General features: G+C 42.9%; 1 protein-coding gene across 1 annotated transcript in view; it reads right to left on the bottom strand.

The window, feature by feature from the left end:
- SP7 (Sp7 transcription factor) overlaps positions 1-16296 on the bottom strand; it is a 48802-nt gene extending 32506 nt beyond the window's left edge. Inside the window, exon 1 of the mRNA XM_030198365.1 lies at positions 16255-16296. Coding sequence (XP_030054225.1) covers positions 16255-16275 — 21 coding nt within the window. The 5' untranslated portion in view covers positions 16276-16296. The remainder of the gene's footprint in view (positions 1-16254) is intronic.
- Between the last annotated feature and the right edge of the window lie 5747 nt (positions 16297-22043).

Raw genomic sequence — 22043 nt, 5'->3', positions numbered from 1 at the left:
GAAAGGGGATAGACTCAGGAGTAACCCAAGGAAATACTTCTTTGCAGAAAGGGTGGTGTATGTGTGAAATAGCCTTCCAGCAGAGGTGGTCAGAAAGTGTGGGACATGGACAGAAGATCTCTAAGGGAGAGGAAGCAATTGTATAGTTTAGTGGCTGGTATGGATGGGCAGACTGGATCGGCTGTATGGTCGTTATCTTTGTTGTTTTCTATATATCATAAGCATTGCCATATTGGGACCAAATGAAGGCCCATCTAGCCTAGTGTCCCCCCATGTGAACTCTGGGCCCCCCCCCCAAATGTCAAGTCTGGCTACGACCCTGAAGCCCAGTATCTCGTTTCCAAAAGTGGCCAATCCAGGTCACAAGTACCTGGCGAGATCTCAGAACAGTAAAACAGATTTATGTTGCTATCCTAGAAATAAGAAGTGGATTTCCCCAACTCCAGTTTCTAGACTTTTCTTTTAGGAAATTATCCAAACCTTCTTTTTTTATGTAAGTGAACTGAAAATAATCCGCAAATATCAGCTAACCATACTAAAAATTATCTGTGAACCATCCCTAATTTTAGTGCATTTTAGCAGCGAAGAACAGTGAATCTCAGCCCAGTCCTCAGGACAAATCCAGCCAGTGAGGTTTTCAGGATATCCACAATGAATAAACATGAGAGAGCTTTACATGCAGTGCTTTCACTGTGTGCAAATCTATCTTATGCATATTCATTGTGAATATCTTGAAAACCTCACTGGCTGGTTGTGTCCCCATGTTCCTGAAAGCCTGTCTGTCCCAGACTTTCTGTTTTTACTAAACAGCAGAAAAGAACTGCAGAAGTAATATTATTACCTTCCCACACACACAAATACCCCCAAATTCTATAAATGGTGCCCAAACTTAGGTGCACAATTGAGTGCACAGTTATAGAATACCACCAGTTACGCACGTAACATAATTAACTAATTGGCACTAAATTGACAAATAATTGGTGAAAAATATCAATAATTAGCATTAACAAGCACTAATTGGCACTAATTTGCCACTGAGTGTAACAGTCGTATGTCCCTATTCAATAAACAGAACACGTAACTTCTCTAGCATGCAAACGTTTATCCACTCCTGCCCTAGCTGAGATAATATTTAACCATCTCTCTGACCTCATGTGCAACTTTCTTTAAATGAGTCCCCTTATTTTCTAACTCCTCTTACTCACTTACCTATCTATATGTTCCATCTTTTCTTATACCCTACACTGTCAATTAAAATATTCTATTACATATTGTGTTGACATTGTAAATAGTATACTATCCAGCTCATTTTCGAAAGAGAAGGGTGCCCATCTTCCGGGAGATGGGCGTCCTTCTCTCAGGGGCGCCAGAATTGGTATAATCAAAAGCCGATTTTGGGCGTCCCCAACTGCTTTCCGTCGCCGGGACGGCCGAAGTTCTCGGGGGCATGTCGGAAGGGTATCAAAGGCGGGACAGGGGCGTGCCGGGGCGTGGTTAACAGATGGGCGCCCTTGGCCGATAATGGAAAAAAGAAGGGCATCCGTGGTGAGAATTTGGTCCGCTTTATTTGGTCCCTTTTTTTTCAGGTCCAAATCCCAAAAAAGTGCCCAAACTGACCAGATGACCACCGGAGGAATCGGGGATCACCTCCCCTGACTCTCCCAGTGGTCACTAACCCCCTCCCACCCTAAAAAAACACTTTTAAAACTTTTTTGCCAGCCTCTATGCCAGCTTCAAATGTCATACTCAGTGTCCTCTTTTGTCCCCAGAGCGCCTGGTCCACTTCCCACTGTTCCTGTATCTGTGCGTCTTCTCGTGGGAATTCTATGTTCCTCCACTCAGGTGGTTTTTTCTGTACACTTCAATACACACACATAGATACTTTAGTCATTTTGGTGTAATGTTTATTACCTCAGATAGTGACAGTTTTTCACACTGATATGTGAGAGACTCTGGATTCTACAGTGAACTAGAGAAATTACTGTAGGTCCATGCATTGCTTCTCTGTTCAGGCAAACACTGGAGACAGCAAAAGCGGCTTCGAAGCAAACAGCAACCTCAGCACCCATTCTGCTCTCTGTACAAAGGAACCAGTGTAATTCTCTGAAAGTGAACTGATCCCAGTTCCAAAAATGTCTTCGGTCACTCCAGGGGTGCAAAACTAGCAAGCTTTTGCTCACGATCCAACAACGAAACAGCTCAGACCTCCAGAAACTGATACCAGTACAGATAATGGCTCTGAACATAAGGAATAAGTTAAGCACCAACACTTAATTTAGGCAGTGACTACACTGGCTTAAAATCTGGCCCTATGTGACTACTGACACTGTGAGTGCTCAGAGGCTCTGTAACAACTTTAAAGCATTTCATTTTCACTGGCATCATGGTATGTATGTAAAACATTTCTAAACACAATCCAACATCATCTCTCCTCTTGCCCCGACCTCTTGACCTTCTCCCCGTGTCTGTCCCAAGCACGGCTGAAATCCATCAGCGTGTTGGCCTCCCCATGCATTGCTAGAGCCCTGGTGCAATCATACATCTGCTGTTTGAGGCTGTAACTGCTGCTCCACTAAGGCCCTTGACCTGAAAACTGGCCTCTTACCCAAGTGTTTTCCTTTACAAAAAAATGGATGCAAAGACTGATGTTAACCTATATTTCAAACAGCATTATGGAAATGTTGGGTTTTATAATCATGCAAATGTTGGTCATTTCTGTTAGATAAATGCACATGATGTGGAATAAATGCTATAGATCTGCCCTTGTTTTGTATATATGGTGCTCAAATTTGGGCACATGTTCAGGCTGTGTGCATAAATTAATTGAGTATCAAGCAATATTTGGTGCTAACAACTAACTATTGCAGTTAAATATTAATTATTTATTTTAGATTTTGCTCACACCTTTTTCAGTAGTAGCTCAAGTTGAGTTATATTCAGGTACACTGGGTATTTCTCTGTCCCAGGAGTGTTCACAATCTAAGTTTGTACCTGAGGCAATGGAGAGTTAAGTGACTTGTCCAAGATCACAAGGAGCAGCAGTGGGATCTGAACTGGCCACCTTGGGATTACAAGACCAGTGCTTTAACCACTAGGCCACTCCTCCACTCAGATTAGCTCCAATTGGTATTTTGGCACTATTCTATAAACAACCATGAGCAACTATTTTAGTGCACAACTCAAGAGGGGGTGTGGCCATGGGAAGGGCATGGGTGGATCAGGGGTGTTCGCTATAGATGAGCACAGTATTATCAAATAGCAGGGATTCACACCTAACTTACACCAGATGTGGCATGGAAATCATCTCTAAGCACTATTCTATAAACAGCCCGCAACTCAGAGTACTGTTTATAGAATAGCGCTCTGTGAGGATTTTTTTCGGCACCCAAATTTGGGCACCATTTACTGAATCTAGTCCCAGGTGATCAAAGAGAAAAGGAAATGAAGAAGCTAGCTCTGGGCGAGCACATCAGTCTGAAGGTGAAATGTCAGGATGAAGGAACACCTTCAGCAGTCAGGAGAGTCGGTCAGTCTTATATTCTTATCTGAAAACTTGGGGGGGGGGTTGCTCTTACCAACAGAAGTGTAGCCAGGTGATGCCAAGGGGAGCGGAGAGCAGACTTCATAGGCGCATGAGCTACATAGGCGTGATGGAAGTCCGTTTGGGGGAGCAGTCGCTCCCCTGGCACCCCACCTAGCTATGTCTCTGCTTCCTAAACTGTGTTAAGCAGTTAATGCAGGAACTGACGTGTGCTGTCAGGGCATGCCTGTGTTAACAGTGCAATAGTATGACAGTCAAGGGCAGTGGATATAATAGGGCGCTTACATTTATGCGCCACCTCAGCACGTAAGTGTACACATTACTGTCACACTGGCGGGTAAGTATACACTCGTGTGCGTAAGTGGCTGTATAACACTTAAGTGGTATTCCATAAGGGGGCACAAAAGTGGCATAGCATATAAATGCAAGGGCGAAGCACACGGGTGAAGCATGAGAGGGGCATGGACAGGGCTGCCACTTATGCAAGCAGCATATAGAATACAGCAAGTTATGCGCACCCTTGCCACTTCTGGGTGCCTGCAGTTACACCAGGTTTATGGCATCTAAACGCTAGGTGCACCAATGCCCAGGTAGGCTAGTATTCTGTAGCAGAATTTGCACACCCAAGTGTCGTTCTAGAACGGCATCGGGATACACTAATTCCTGCATTATCCTCCGGATTCTATATATGGCGATTAAAGTTCTGCACACAACTTAATTGTTTAACAAACCAATCAGTGCCAATAATAACTAACAAGCGATTATCGGCACTAATTGGCACTAATTAGAATTTAAACACGCAACTTTCTAAGCGTATTCTGTAAAGCGGTGCGCATAACTTCAAATATGTAGATCTTAAAAGGGGGTGTGGCCATGGGAGAGGCACGAGTAGCTCATGGGCGGTCTTAAAATTACGCGCACTGTTACAGAATATGCCCGATCTGCGCCTAAGTTAGACATGGGCATTTATACCAGGTTTTAGTTGGCATAAACGGTCACGCCTAAATTTTAGTCACAGGGATGGGCATTACGCATATTCTATAAACCGTGCATAACTTTAGGCGTGGTTTAAAGAATAGCACTAAGCATGTTTTTTTCAGCACCAATTTTAGGTGCTATATATTGAATCTGGTCCTATTGGCATAATTAAGAATGAGGTGGAGAGAGAGAGAGAGTGAAGAGTGAGCAGGAATAGCACCTTACACTTTACATGGGGTCAGGGGCAAACTGACCATTGGAGCACCAGGGCAGTGTCCGAGGGCCCACAGCAGTAGGGGACCCACTCTCTCCTACCTTACATCTAATTTAATCATTTTTGATAGGTGGTTAGGGGTCCACGGCCCTTATTGCTTGAGGGCCCAGAACACTGTCAGTCACCCCTGCATGGGGTAACTATTAAGGCTGAGATAACACAGAGAAGTTAATATCCCTTTGATAGGTGGCATTAAGGGCTAAATTCTATATACGGATGTAAAAATTGGTGCCAAAAAAATACACCTAGGCATCCTATATAATAAAACGCACCTCCAACATTCCGAAGCTGACTGCATGGCTGAGGCATTCCTACTCTCTGTATCCATCTCCTGAACTGACATCACGTACTTCCGGGTTCATCACAAGCAGAAGTGACCAACCACACGAGGTTTCTCGGCTTCAGAATGTTGGAGGTGCATTCTATTAAATAGGATTGGTCAGTTCCTTGAAGCACAGCCAGAGCTCAGCGTCCTGCACAGTAACGCTCAGACACCAGAGAGAGAGGGGGAGGCCTGACACCAGAGAGGGGGGGAGGCATCTCTGTCACACACACACTCTCTCTCTCTCTCTCTCTCTCTCTCTCTCTCACACACACACTCTCTCTCTCTCTCTCCCTCACACACACTGTCTCTCATACACTCTATGTCTCACACTGTATCACATTCACTCTCTATGTGTCACACAGTCACTCACACACTCTCTTGGTCTCATACACTCAGTCTCACAGAGAGTCTGTGTCTCACACACACTCTCTCTCTCGCACACACTATATCTGTGTGAAACACACTCTCTCTCTCTCACACACACACACTGTGTCTCACATACGCACTTGCACACACTCTCATTCTCACACACACACACACACTCGCACATTCACTCTCTCTCTCACACCCAGTCATTCTCACATACACTCTCTCAAACATACACACTGCAAGGAAAACCTTGCTAGCGCCCGTTTCATTTGTGTCAGAAACGGGCCTTTTTTTACTAGTATTCTATAAAGTACACCTAAAGTTAGGCATGGTTATAGATATGCCTAGGGCCCATCCATGTGACTAAATCTAGTTGCAGGAATTTACCCCAAATCAAACATGCTGTAAATGCCAGTGACTAGCTTAGGCACAGAGCAGGTGTATACTATAACAGCGCGCATAATTTTTAGAAATACCCACGGACTGCCCATTCCACACCCATGGCCATGCTCCTTTTCAGCAGCGCACATTAGAATTCACGCACATTTTCAGAATATGCTTAGCAAAAATCATCTGTAGTACCTGAAGATTGGAGGGCCAAAGCAACGCCAATTTTTTCTAAAAGGGTTCTAGGGGTGAACCGGGAAATTACATACCGGTAAAACTGACTTCAGTGCCGGTCAAAATAGTGGAAACTATTATAAAGAATAATGTTACAGAACACATACACAAACATGATTTAATAGGACACAGTCAGCATGGGTTCAGTCAAGGGAAGTCTTGTCTCACCAATTTGCTTCATTTCTTTGAAGGCATGAATAAATATGTGGATAATCTAGATTTTCAGAAAGCATTTGACAAAGTGAATGGGGAGGGCAAATGGTTTGAAAGTCCTGAAGGGGTTGGGCGGGACAGAGGACTACGAAGAGGGTGAGAGAAAAAGGAAGGGTCTATGAAGGAGGGGAGAAAAGGACTGGAGATGGCGAGGGTATGAGTGGCAAGGAAGGAACTGGGTCTGGTGAGGGGGCAAGAGACAGGAGGAAGGTAGATAAGGCTGTATAGAGAGTGGAAATGGGAGACTAGAGGAAAAACCCAGAGGAGAATAGGAGGCACAGAATTTGAGTGGAGGACACAAGACTAGCCAAAAGAGGGGTCAAAGAGTATTAGGGGAAGAAGCGTTTATCCTTTTTGTTTATTTGGTTTTGGGGGACATGAAGGGAGGTATCAGTGCTTATCGTTTAAAAAAAAGCCCCATAGATGGGACACCAAAGTCTATATTATTGAAATCAGTATTGTTTAAGAAGGCATATTCCCCAGGTTTAACCTAACTTGAATTAACTATTACTATAAATTCAGATCCAAGGACAATAATTACCTGTTATTATCACTAGCCTTTTGATGTTTAATTGTTATTTTATATCTTATTCTCAATTTGTATAATTGTTTTTCTTGTACTGTAGCTTGCACTACAGACTTTGTAAGCCACTTTGAGCCTGCGATCAGTGGAAAAATGTGGGATATAAATGTAATAATAAATAAATATATAGTTTGCAAGTTTCTACTGGTGTCTCAATACCTGTTCAATTCATAGAAATGTTTTTCCTCCTAATACTGCAGAGTTAAAAACATAACATTTAATAACAAAAAATTAGTAACTTTGTACCTGGATTAAGTAAGCAGGTTACAAGCACTGCCCACTCCCTCTCCCTGACTTCAAGCACCTTATCATTTCAGCACAGTGGGATTGCAAACTGTCTGAAGGATGCTGCTTAATTTCTTTTTTTTAATAGGGTGAAACAGAGTCTTGAACTGGGTAAAAGGCCAGGGAGGGTCAGGTGACCCAGAGAAATCCTTTGTGCTTCTGGCCCCAGGGGTCCCCTGACTGTATGTTTGTCATTAACTCCTGTTCAGTTCATCTCTGCCTCCCTGGCTCCTCCTGCTTTCTGCAGGGAGGGTTTCGTCTCACTTAATGTGGAATGTGACCTTATTAACTCACCTAGCTCCAACTGTAAAACTTCTCTTTTTAAACAACAAAAAAAAAATGTACATTGAAAAAAAACTGAAGGAGCTTGCCGGCCATGCTGGACCTGTTCCAGATAAAGTGATTACAACAAATCGATCTATAGGTACGTGTGTACACACACATATGTGACCATATCTGGGGAAAAATGACTAAAGGCACCACAAACAAAAATAAATTGTGGTTTTAATGAATTCTGTTAGAGCAAACAATTTGTAATACAACAGTCCAAACCCCATCCTTTTATGTGAAAAAAAATAAAACATTTACAGAAGTTCAAATGTTTAACGTTCAGACTGGTTATAGAGCCATGACATGTACGGCGTAGTCCCAGGATACATGACAGACCTCATAGACTTACCAATAAGAAACAAAGTCAGATCGTCAAGATCCTACCTAAACCTACACTACTCAAATTGCAAAGGACTGAAATACAAAAAAACTTACGCAGCCGGCTTCTCCTACAAAAGCGCACAACTATGGAATGGGCTCCCAAAAGCTGTGAAAACAATCCATGACCATTTGAACTTCAGGAAATCACTAAAAACCTACCTCTTCAAAAAGGCCTACCCCAGCGACCCTACGTAACCCTCTTCACCTACCAACACAGCATGACTATGATTGAACAGGAGAACACGCAATCTTCATCCATTCTGACCCTCCACTTATACCTCATACGATCACTATACAACTTTGTATTTGTTATCCACCGACTGGGCAACGCCTTTGACGGTACTATGTAAGCCACATTGAGCCTGCAAATAGGTGGGAAAATGTGGGGTACAAATGCAACAAATAAATAAATGACATGAAAATCGGCCATTCTCAACATTTTTGATCCACTGCTTTAGTTCCATTTTCCCACAGACAATTACGTATATCTAAAATAATTCGACATATGGAGGATAATTTTATGACCTGATGCCACAGATAAGTGCCAACAGCTATTTTATAAAGATAAGTAGGCATCTATGTATCTCACTAGTGTAAGTTGACTTATGAATGCCTTCTTAGCAGGCACGGATATTTTCACCAGCCCTAGAGTAGTCGAAAATGTTCATATATATTTTGCAAGCTCACACATAACTGCTAGTATTTTATAATGTATGCGTGGACTTGTGAACTCTGCCCAGACTCTGCCCACATACATTCATTCTGGCAAACTGCAGGGCCCTTTTACTAAGCCGCGGTAAGCTCTACGTGCTTGCAGCGCACACCCAAATGAGACAACCATCAGGCCAACGTGCCCTCCTAGTGCTAATTTCAGATTTGACGCACACCCATAACTACTACTTATCATTTCTATAGTGCTACAAGGCATACGCAGTGCTGTACACCAAACACAAAAGGTGCATGGATGAATTATTTATTTAATTCCTCTTACGCGCGGGTAATTGGCACTTGGCGTTTGCTGACCGGTCACCGCTCATATAGCGCGTGAGCCTTTACTACTAGATCAATGAGTGGCATTAAGTGCTCAGGCTGGTTTTAGGTATGTACTGGTTTCATTTTTAATGCAGGCCCTTTTCCCGTCCCATTAAAAAAAAAAGCCATTTTTTATAGATGCGGAAAAACTGGCCCGGCATGCACCCAACACATGCGCCTACCAGGGGCGTAGCTGCTATGGGGCCACGGGGGCCTGGGCCCCCATACATTTGGCCCTGGACCCCCTGCCGACGCCCCTCTCAACCCCCCCCCCCCCACCAACCCACCGTCGCCATCTGTACCTTTGCTGGCGGGGGACCCCAACCCCCACCAGCCAAAGTCTTCTTCCTGTGTTTGTTTCTTCTGAGTCTGACGTCCGCTGCATGGTACATGCAGCAGGACGTCAGACTCAGAAGAAACCAAACACAGGAAGAAGACTTCGGCTGGCAAGGATTGGGTCCCCCGCCAGCAAAGGTACAGACGGCGACGGAATGTTGGCAGGTCGAGAGGGGGGGTCAAACTTGTTGGAGGTGGTGCTGGTGTCGGGGGGGGGGGTGTTGGCGGTGGGGGGGTATCAGCAATGGTGGGGGGGCTAAAATGTGCCCCCTCACCTCGGCTCTGGCCCCCCCCTACCGCTGAAGTCCAGATATGCCCCTGGCGCCTGCACTACCACAGGCCACTTATTGTAAAAGGACCCCTGTGTGTCTTGATGCCAAAAATCATGCTTTGACACCATTGGTAATTTATAAGCAGTCATTTAGGCACGTGGACACATTTGCGTGAGAATGACTTCATTAACTTACCTAAGAAAATAATTTCTAGGAAGTTGTCTTTAAATTAGTCCCCTTATTTTCTAACTCCTCTTCTTTCTTACCGATCTATACGTTACATCTTTGCTTATACCTTACGCTATCTATTAAAATGTTTTATTAGGTTTTGTGTTGACATTATAAGTACCACTTTTCTACAGTTTTTGCAACCACATCCAAAGCAATCTATCTGGGGCAACGGAGGGTTAAGTGACTTTACCCAGAGTCACAGGGAGCTGCAGCAGGAATCGATCCCAGTTCCCCAGGACCAAAGTCCACTGCATTAACCGCTAGGCTACTCTTCCACTCCTTACTGTCTATTGCTATTTGAATTTTACTGCTATTACTGTCTACTGCTTATGTTTGATTTATTCTTACTGTATACCGCCTTGAGTGAATTCCTTCAAAAAGGTGGTAAATAGATCCTAATAAATAAATAAAACAAATAGGTTAAGAGACCAGGCAGATGTCTGCTTAAGCACTATTTTATAAAGACAAATCGGTGTCTGTGTGTCTTCATAAAATACTAGCATTAAATAACAGAAATCCGGCGCGTGGCACTAACCAGGCGGTAAAAGGCATTGTATGCGTGTTGACCATTACTGCCCAGTTAACGCGTGAGACCTTACTGCTAAGTGAATGGGTGGCGATAAGGTCTCAGACACAAAATGGACGCACGCCAATTTTCATTTTGCCACACGTCCATGTTCGCCCCCCCCCCCCCCCCCCCAAGAAAAGGCATTTTTTACAGGTGCGCTGAAAAATGGATCTGCGCACATCCAAAACATGCGCCTACACTAGCGCAGGCCATTTTTCAGCGCATCTTAGTAAAAGGACCCCAAAGATAGGTCTGACTTTTAATTAATCTGGCTGGTTAAGTGAAGAATATTGGCAGTTAACCGGCCAAGTGCTGACTCCGCCCTCAAAATAACTGGTTTACAGTTTGGTGATAACTGGTTATTTTCAGTGGCCAAACAGGCGATTTAACCTGCCAGGAGCTGTTTCTGGCCGGTTAAATCGCTTTGAATATCAACCTCTTAGGAGCAACCACTTATGCCAGACATAGAGATAGTGTAAATTGCTCGCGCTTAGTTTCGGGAAGTACATTCATAACTTATAGAATGTGTGGCCCGCCCATGGTCTGCCAAGATGCCACCCGTATCCATCCACCTGCAAAAAGTGCACTGTCGAAAATGCACGTGCAGGTACTTGTGACCTGGATTGGCCACTGTTGGAAACAAGATACTGGGCTTGATGGAACTTTGGTCTGTCCCAGTATGACAACGCTTATGTTCTTATGAATTGCACTTAGGTAAAGTTTTAGCATGTACATATGAATGTGAACACGTATGCACATATATGCTAATATTCTAAACTGATGTGTAAATGTTGAGGCCTACTTTATAGATTTACCCTGATAGTGCCAGACTTAACATGTGTTTAGCATTATACATGTAATACCGGTTGATTTCAAATTAAAAAAAAAATCAAAACAGTTATATGTTCAACATCACAGCAAACATATAAGTGCTTTTTGAATATAGGTCTGATATTGAAAAAGCACATTTACATTCATTGTAGTGCCAAATGTGTGAGTTGTTATTTTTTTTTAATTTAAACTTAACTAGCATGTTATGTATAAAGCTGAACAAATATGATTTTTGGCATTAGATGTGTAAGAAAAGGGGAGTGATGAGGGCATCCCAGGAGCAGTGACTATTATTTGTATATATTAAACATATAAGCATGATATTCATATATAGACTATAATCTTGCTATGGTGACTGAAAACCAGGTATAAATCGAATGGCACAGTGAAAAGTACAATGTATACATAGAAGCAGCAATATTCAGCACTTCATCATATAATTTACACATAGAGGCGCAGATATTAAGAACATAAGAGTTGTCATACTGGGTCAGATCAAGGGTCTATCTAGCCTAGTATCCTGTTTCCAACAGTGGCCAATCCAGGTCGCAAGTACCTGATAGAGTCCCAAAACATAGCAAGATTCCATGCTACATAACCTCAGCGGCGTTCCCCAGGTCCCCCTTAATACCGTTTATGGACTTTTCCTCCAGGAATTTGTCCAAACCTTTTTTTAAACCCAGCTATATTAAGTGCTTTGCTCTAGCAACAAGTTCCGGAGCTTAACTATAAGCTGAATGAAAAAATATTTTCTCCTATTTGCTTTAAACATGCAACTATGTAACTTAATGGAATGTCACCTAGTCTTTGTACTTTTAGAAAGAGTAAAAAATCAATTCACGTTTTCCCATTCCACTCCACTTAGGATTTTATAAATCTCTATGTGTAAGCTAAATATATAGTGGAAACACCTAAAAAAAACATATAGCACTGTTGAATATAAATAAATTTGAAATGCCTCTAGACATTTCAAATTTATTTATATTCAACAGTGCTATATGTTTTTTTTAGGTGTTTCCACTATATATTTAGCTTACACATAGAGATTTATAAATCCTAAGTGGAGTGGAATGGGAAAACGTGAATTGATTTTTTACTCTTTCTAAAAGTACAAAGACTAGGTGACATTCCATTAAGTTACTTTCCATTACTTTACTTTGTGTCCTGAAGAAAATCAGACTCATATAGAAATTTGTGTGTGTGTGTGTGTGTGTTTCTGTCCGTCTGTGTTTTGTGACGCTCAGTTCTGTTCAGTTCTATTTACTGGTTTAAAATCTGTTTTTTGCATTTGGGTACTGCAAAGAGAAAACAGAATACAAAGCTTAGGCTGTGTTTACTCTATCACTAATATAATCAACAGCATGAACAAAAATGTTTCCTTTACTTGCCGGATATTCAGAGCTAACTAGTTATCCAGTACCAGGAGGGAGATATTGAACCCGTAAGGAATTTCTGATGGCTTCATCCCGATGCATTGTGGTACGTGAAGCACTGATTTCAGTGGGTACAATCAGGGACTACACATCCCACATTGCTTTGGAATATAAATTAAGAACCAGGACTGGCTAAAAAGACTCCCTCCTGGAACTGGGTAACTTAGTAGATCCGAACCTGTTGCGTGATTGTACAGGACTGAGCAGCCAGTTTAATAGCAGTTCTAGGACTGTGGAATACCCTGTAGCAGTGCATGAGCTGCAACATAGACAAATCAGAGAATGTGGATGTGCACAGTGGGAGATCCCAGACAGCAGAGTAAGAGATGTTAGTCAAGAGTCCCAGGGCACTTAGAGACCACATTATACAGAGCTTCAGCATCCAGAGACACACCAAAGAGCGCACTAGCTCAGCTGAAATGCTATGTGACGGGTGTCTGATGTTAATAGTGCTATATGCCCTCTTTGAAGCAAATGGGTCTTTAAATGAAAAGCTCTTTTCCCAACAAATCTGAGAGTCTGCTTTAGGTGCAATGATGCGAGGGGGGATGCGGGGTCGGTGAACAGATAGTCTGGCACACACCAAACCCTCAGTCATAGGAAAAAGAAGCTCCTCCTTTTGCCAGATTTTTTTTGCTCCTTTAGGAGAATGGCTGGTGCTATTGTTTCGGAGTGCCGCTTCCTGACTTTAGCACTACTACTGCTCAAGTTCAGGTAACCTGGGCTTAACTTGAAAAGCCATCCTTTGGATTTTGGTAGTTTTTGGACAGCAGGGACTTCCTGCAGGTGGGTGAGCAGCCTTCAGCAGAACTAGCCTAATGGTTAAAGCAGCAGCCTGCAAAGCAGAGGCTGTAGGGTTCAAATTGCACAGGCATGCCTTGTCACCTTTGGAAAGTTACTTAACCCTCCACTGCCTCAGGTACAAATTTAGGGCCCTGTTTACTAAGCTGTGCTATAGGCTTAGTGCAAGCTAAAAATGTAAGTGCACCTTAGTAAACAGGGCCCTTGATTCTTAAGTCCTCCAAGTTTTTGAATGCAACTTGGATTGAGCTTGTACTGAAAAGGTGTGAGCGAAATCCAAAATCCTTTTTTCCCTGCATTAGACAGAACGTTTTTTCTCTCTCCCCCCCCCCCCCCCCCCCCCGGCTCTCACCCTTTGGCTCTGCTTTGACCATCTCAGGGATCCCTTGGTCTTGTTCCCCTGTTGACGCAGCTCAGTAACCTTTTTAAAATTGACTATCCATGACAGATTTATATTCAGTTCTGGATAGCGAGAGGATGGCATGCAAGTTTGAAGAAAACCTGGTTACTTACAAAATATCTGATCTATTCCATTAGTAATTATTCTTCCTGTAGCACACTACATATTCATGAAAAAAGCTCTGCTTCCTATGCACTTTTGGCATTATATATTTACCGATACCAGGTATAATTTTATGCTAATGTGGACTGAAAGAGGCTAAATATTGATTACCTTAATGTTTCATATTCTGCATCTTATAGAAAAGTAATGTCAGGGCACTTTAGAGGCCTCATCTAATTCCCCATCCAGAGAAAGCAGAAATTTCTTGTCCTGTAATTTTTTTTGAAGAGGTTTTAAGGCCCAAAAAGTATTTTGATGGGGGAGTTGACTGCAAAAGTAAAGTGAAATAAAGTTGTGTGGTCACACTGGAGACCTTGTGCTACAGGTAAGAAACATTATTATTTCAGAAAAAGTCAAAAATAAAGTTATAATCAACTTTACCACAGAATGCAAGAAAAATCTCTCTCTCTCTCTCATATATATGAAACCCTTCTGAGGGCTGCTCCTAAATGTTCTGGCCTCTGTGGAAACTAGTGTGGGATCCGAGCAGAGAGGTGCTGCCGGGGGGACTCCTGGGAGTCCCTTGTTAAGTTACTTTCTGGAAACAAAGATGAGCTTTTCAGATCACATACAGAATGCTCCTTCTTCAGATGCTTTCTGGAGAAAGGACTCGGTGGTCTGCAAAAGTTCATATATATCCTTATGTTTAGATTATTCATATGCTGGTCCAAAAAGCAGAATCACAGCCTGCAAAGAATCGGATGTCCTCCAGAGCCCATCCAGCTATTATACTATATACTACAGGAAAACAAGTTTCGTAGGAATTAAGTAAAAGCCGGCAAGACCCCCTTGACACAGGTATTTTTTGAAGTGGTTATAGGGGTCGGCATGCCCCCTAGATGTGCTATGCTATGCTACACAGTTCTTCTATTCCACAATACCAAAAAATGGTTCAATGCGGATTACAATAATAAAATAACCGAATAAATGTGGTGGGTGCTAATGCAGAATTTACTTATCTTACCCCCCCCCCCCCCCACCAAGAAAAACTAAGCAGGGAAGCTACACTTAAACACCCTGAGGAGGTATTGATAGCACATCCCCAATTCTAAGGCACCAGAATGACTGAGTCTCCCATTTCCTACAGGTATTAAGACTGAGGGACATGTTGGCAGCCATTAATAACAGACAACCGGAACAGGGACCCAAGACTGGAGAATCAGGAATGAGTGTCCAAAGGTCTGACAGGGAAAAGCCAAACTTCATGTCCACAAATCTCCAGAGCCATGTCTCCATTCAGCCTGCATAACTAGATCCCTTCACAGAGCGATCCCAGACGCCTCGGAGTCCCACAGCTTCCTCCCTCACATTACACCAACCACAAAAAAATTCTAAATACACTGAATTCTTCAAGCCACACTCTTATTTTAGCTTTTTTTTTTATTTGCTAATTCAGTTAAGCATGAACTGGTCTCTTGTCAAGGAAGCAGCAGACACTGCTAAACTTAAAAAAAAAAAAAAAAAGAACACATGATCAAGATTAAAAATTTGTTTTGTAAAAACTAGAAAGAAAAATGTTTCTTCTATTTATTCTTTCTCCACAGCCTGCTTTTCTCATTTGTTAAGAAGACTTGGAGGGAGTAAAATTAACAAATATGAAGAGTGATATAAGTATAAAAGTCTGCATTCATAAAAAGTCTGTGTCAAACTTCAAATATAATTCTTTCTAATGCATGCAAGGTGAGGCAGTTTCTCTTTGATGGAAATCCCACTTTAGCAGTGAGATAGAGGATTGGGAACCGTCTCCATCTAGGTTCAGCTCTAATAGAAAGGTATCGAGAGAGAGAGAGACAGAGCCACTTAACGATAAGCTGATAACATCCACTAAGAAAAACTTACACACAGCAGTGCACAGATGGCTAAAAATGGCACCTGTCCCCAGCCACTACCTCAAGGGAAGTCGAGCACACCCTACACTCCAAATCTACAGCCCAGTCAAGCCACTCTGGGGGTGAGAGCACCTATATACTTCTGTCTTCACAACATCACAAGCCCAAACCCCCCTTCCCTGAGCTCACCTCATCCGGTTCATCCTCTTAGCAGCTGCATTCCAGTTTCAAACTTCATTCCTCCCAGTTTCCCCCCACAATCAGTTCTTAAATACCGTGGCACTTACCTGTCTATATTCACAGATGCCCTGAGCTTTTTTTTTTTTTTTTAAGTTTTTGCTAGTTATCTTTCAAAAGAAAATCAGGCCAAAAAGGCATGCTAAGCAGAGAGTTAATGACAGTTTTTCTTTTTCTGAACGTTGGGCAGAAAACAGATAATCTTGCATTTGTTGTATTTACCTCTAGCATGGAAGCGGCCATCCCCGGGAATGTCTTAGCTTGGAAGGCTGCTGTAAAATTTGAGAGGGGGGAAGAGATCTCCAGTCAGAAGGAGGGAGTTGGGCTTCTTCTCGCTCCCCACAAGGATCCGCCTTCTAATTGCAGCCCTGCAGCCTTTGAGGAACCGCCAGTATCCAATGAGACAAATACAAAACTTGAAGAGACAGAGAGAAAAAAAAAATCTCCACTTACCAGTCTTCCAATATATGCTCGACTTCCTCCAAGCTCATAAAAAGTAGGGGGACGGCTAGTAAAGAGAGACAAACAGGTTAGAGAATCCTGCCAGAGGCAGGAGGAGGCAGACCTCCCTGCCCTTCTAGGCACCGTGCAGAGGAGGGGGATGTGTCCTTACTCTTCTTTAAAGAAAACTTTTTGCCCAATTGCTGGTTTCAGTTCACTGAAAAGGGGGTTTCAGGGCGGCAACCTAGGTTCCATGCTATTTGGAAAATCTAATTAAATGGCATAAAGAAAGGGAGGGGATGCGGAGAGAGAATGAGGGGGGGGGGGGGGGCGGACTGTAATGTAACTAAATATAATTTAAAATTTAACTGTAATTGTAAACGCTTTTTAGGGATGCTAGTATGAATGAAGCTGAATACAAGAAAGCTGTACACTAGACAAACTGGTTTGACTTTTAGATAGATAGATAGACACACACACACACACACACACATATATATATATATATATATATATAATTTGCAACCCTAATCCACAACACTAACATTAAACATGCCTCAATCCTCCCCCCCAACATCTCTTCCTCTTGTACAACTGCATTATCTTTGTGATACTGTTTACCCATACATTGTATTACCTTTATGATACTTGTACCCATACATTGTAAGCCACACTGAACCTGTTATCGAGCGGGAAAGAGCGGGGTATAAATGCCATAAAAAAATATATATATATAGATATACACACACACACATCTATACATACATACATATATAAATATACACACACACACACACACACACACATATATATATATACATATATATACACACACACACACATAGATAGATATACACACACATATTCATATATAGATAAGATATGTATACACATATACATACGTACTATATCTAATCTATCTATATGTTCCATCCTTGCTTACACCCTATCCTGACTGTTAAAATGTTTTATTGTACATGGTATTGACATTGAGGGGCATAATCGAACGAAAACGTCTATCTCCATGGGCGTTTATCTCCGAGAACGGGCCCGTGAAGGGGCGGACCGAACCGTATTTTCGAAAAAAATAGACGTCCATGTTTTATTCGACAATTTGTGAGCTTGGCGTTTTTGCTTTTCAGCGATAATGGAAAATGAAAGCGCCCGGCTCAAAAACGAATAAATCCAAGGCGTTTGTTCGTGGGAGGGGCCAGGATTCGTAGTGCACTGGTCCACCTCACATGCCAGGACACCAACCGGGCACCCTAGGGGGCACTTTTACAAAAAAAAAAAAAAAAGGTAAAAGAGCTCCCAGGTGCATAGCACCCTTCCCTTGTGTGTTGAGCCCCCCAAATCCCCCTCAAAACCCACTGCCCACAAGTCTACACCATTACTATAGCTCTAAGGGGTGAAGGGGGGCACCTACATGTGGGTACAGTGGGTTTGGGGGGGGGGGGGTTGGACGACTAAGCATTAAGCAGCACAATTGTAACAGGTAGGGGGGGATGGGCCTGGGTCCACCTGCCTGAAGTCCACTGCACCCCCTAACAACTGCTCCAGGGACCTGCATACTGCTGCCAGGGAGGTGGGTATGACATTTGAGGGTGAAAATAAAAAGTTGTGAAACATCATTTTTTTGTGGTGGGAGGGGGTTAGTGACCACTGGGGGAGTCAGGGGAGGTCAACCCCAATTCCCTCTGGTGGTAATCTGGTCATTTAGGGCACTTTTTGGGGCCTTATTCGTGAAAAAACAGGGTCCAGAAAAAGTGCCCTAAATTCTAGCTACAAACGTATACTTTTTTTCCATTATCAGCGAAAGGTGCCCATCTCTGTTCAGGTGATAACCATGCCCCAGTCCCGCCTTCACCATGCCTCCGACACGCCCCCGTCAACTTTGTACGCTTCCGCGATGGAGTGCAGTTGAAAACATCCAAGTTCGGCTTTCGATTATACCGTGTTATTCGTTTTTGTGAGATAAACGTCCATCTCCCGATTTAGGTCAGAACTTGGGCGTTTTTCTCGTTCGATTATAAGCAGGATTGTAATGTAGCATACAATGCCATACTATGTATTGTTGTTTAAATATTTTTGTCTATTGCTTATGTTTGACTTATTCTTGCTGTACACCGCCTTGAGTGAATTCCTTCAAAAAGGTGGTAAATAAATCCTAATATTCTTTTAGACAACTGGCTAATGCGTGCAGTGTATGTGCTCTGTTATACAATTTCCCCCTATGAGGGTAATTCTAGAACAGGAGCCCACGTTAAGAGGCCAGTAGATGCCTATTGAAGTGCTATTTTATGAAAGAAACATAGATGCTTATGTCAGAAATGGGACCTTGAATTGAGATGCTGCTATTTCCACTTGCTCAAGAATACACTCATAGATTAGCATATTTTACAATCAGTGTATGTATTTATGAACTCCACTGATGCTTCACCCAGGCCACATCCCCAGCAATATCTGCAATACTTTATTTATTTATTTATTTTGCTTTATTTGCCGTCTTTTTGAAGGAATTCACAGTAAGAATAGATCAAACATGAGCAATAGGCAATTAAAGCTGAAGATTATTCAAATAACAATACAAGGGTATACTAACAATGTCAACACAATATGTAATAGAACATTTTAATTGATAGTGAAGGGTAAAGCAAAGATGAATCATATAGGGCCAAGTTTTTATTTATTTAGATTTTGCTCACACCTTTTTCATTAGTAGCTCAAGGTGAGTTACATTCAGGTATACTGGGTATTTTTCTGTCCCAGGAGGGCTCACAATCTAAGTTTGTACCTGAGGCAATGGAAGGTTAAGTGACTTGCCCAAGGTCACAAGGAGCAGCAGTGGGATTTGAACTGGCCACCTCTGGATTGCAAGACTGGTGCTCTAACCACTAGGCTATTCCTCCACTCCAATTAGCTCTAATTAGTATTTAGGCACTATTCTATAAACATCCATGAGCAAATATTTTAGTGCACAACTCAAGAGGGGGTGTGGCCATGGAAAGGGCATGGGTGGATCAGGTGCCTTCACTATAGATGAGCACAGTATTATCAAATAGCAGGGATCCACACCTAACTTACACCGGATGTGGTATGGAAATCATCTCTAAGCACTATTCTATAAACAGCCTGCAACTCAGAGTACTGTTTATAGAATAGTGCTCTGTGAGGATTTGTTTTGGCACCCAAATTTGTGAAGGGTAAAGCAAAGATGGAACATATAGGGCCAAGTTCCTACATGTGTGCTTTATTTAGATTTTACACACACCGTTTTCAGTAGTAGCTCAAGGTGAGTTACATTCAGGTACTCTGGATATTTCTCTGTCCCAGGAGGGCTCACAATCTAAGTTTGTACCTGAGGCAATGGAAGGTTAAGTGACTTGCCCAAGATCACAAGGAGCAGCAGTGGGATTTGAACTAGGCACTGATGGATTGTAAAACTGGTGCTCTAACCACTAGGCCACTCCTCCACCTGGTTACTGAGTGGCCCTTGCGGTAATTTCAATTTTGGTGTGCATTCGCTAAGCATATCTGAAAAATAATTTTTATTTTCTGGCACATGTAATGGATGCGTGCCAAGTGGCATTTGACGCACGTAAGTCATTACCATCCAGATTCTTTACCGCTAGGTCTATGGCTGGCGGTAAGATCTCAGACCCAAAATGGACGCACAGCAATTTTGATTTAGCAACATGTCCATTTTTGGCAAAAGAAAAGAGGCCTTTTTTATAGGCACTCTAAAAAATGGATCACACGCATCCAAAACCCATGCCTACGCTACTGCAAGCCATTTTTCAGCACGCCTTTGTAAAAGGACCCCATAGATAGGTAAGAGAGTAAGAAGAGTTAGAAAGTAAGGTGAGTAATTTAAAGAAAATTGCACATGATGTCAGAGAGATGGTTAAATATTATCTCAGCTAGGGTAGAAGTGGATAAACATGTCCTGCTGCAGTATGTGCAGCCCGCGTCACTCGTGTGTTTGAGTGAGACTAACAAGTTAGTTACTTCTTCCATTGAAGGCCTGGTTGAAAAGCCAAGCTTTCACCTGCTTCCTGAAGTAGAGATAGTCTTGTGTTAAGCACAGCCTTTCAGGCAGTGCATTCCAGAGTGTGGGGGCTACGCCGGAGAAGGCTCACTTGCTGGTATCACATCCTGTAATGTCTTTTGGAGAGGGTGTGGTTAGTGAGAGGACCTTAGTGTCTTTGGCAGTGTGTAGAGGATCATCCTATTCTTCAGGTACTCAGGGCAATTTCCTTTAAGGGCCTTAAAGATCAGACAAAGAGTTTTAAATTTAGATCTGTATTGTAGTGGTAGCCAATGAAGTTCACAGAACGGGAGGTTGATGCCTGAAATGCACTCTCAGTGGAGGTGGTGGTGTCAAAGACAGAAACAGAATTCAAAAAGGCATCAGATAAACACAGAGGATCTTGAGGATGGAATCAAAGCAAAACGTGGATGACTTTCACACTTCAAAAAAGGCACGTTGTGATACAACCTGCACAGAGCAGCAGGTATAACCCTAAACAAAAGTATAGGGGGGATGTAACCTGTGCTGATAAGCAACCCTAAACAAAGGCATAGCGGGAGGTAACCTGCACAGAGCAACAGTAAAAAGCATAGAGGGGTGTAACCTGCACTGAGCAGCAGGTACAACCGTAAACAAAGGCATACCGTGATGTAACTTGCAATAAGCGTCAGCAGGGGCGTAGCCAGACCTCACGGTGGGAGGGAGCCAGAGCCCGAGGTGGGGGGGCAGTTTTGGTCTGCTGCCCCGCCACCCACTGCTGCAACAAATACCTTGGCTGGCGGGGGGCCCCAACCCCCACCAGCTGAAGCCTTCTCCAGCGCCAGTCTCCAGCGCTGCCACGTTGCCTGCCCTGCTCTCTCTTCCCACTCAAGTCCTCTATGCTCCTTTTAGTGAAACTCTCAATTTCACTAAAAGGAGCATGCAGGACGTGAGGGGGAAGAAAGAGCAGAAAGGGCAATGCGGCGGCACCATAGACCGGCGCTGGACAAGGCGTCAGCTGACAGGGGCTGGGGACCCCCGATCCAGAGGAAATTTGAGGGGGACCAGGCCCCCATGGCCCCAGATAGCTACGCCACTGAGCATCAGGTACAACCCTAAATAAAGGCATAACGGGGTGTTACCTGCAATGAGCGTCAGGTACAACCCTAAACAAAAGCAGGATTGTAACGTGCATGGACTGGTAGGTATAACTCTAGCCCCCTCACTGGGCAGACTAGATAGACCAAGCTGGTATTTATCTGACGTCATTTACTGTGTTATTTTGTTACGCCTGGTGCTATTTTATAAGAAGTTCCCTCAAAAGAAAGCTGAAATAGTGGGAAGCCGCCAACAACGTTAAACTAAGAAAGCTCAACACATCAAATGCAAAAACATACCATTTAATGTTGTCCCGATTAATTATATGTAGACAAAAGCCACAATCTAGTTGATAATAATTATTCTAATATAGGGGAAGCCATCAGTGTAGATACCAATAAAATGGATCCAATGGGCTAATATAACATAAAAGCCAATAATCTGGCCAATCGTTAAATCCCCC

The sequence above is a fragment of the Microcaecilia unicolor genome, chromosome 3 (genome assembly GCF_901765095.1).
Source record: "Microcaecilia unicolor chromosome 3, aMicUni1.1, whole genome shotgun sequence".
NCBI lineage: Eukaryota > Metazoa > Chordata > Amphibia > Gymnophiona > Siphonopidae > Microcaecilia > Microcaecilia unicolor.
The sequence above is the reverse complement of the archived record's forward strand: the minus strand, read 5'-3'. Positions and strand labels throughout refer to the sequence as shown.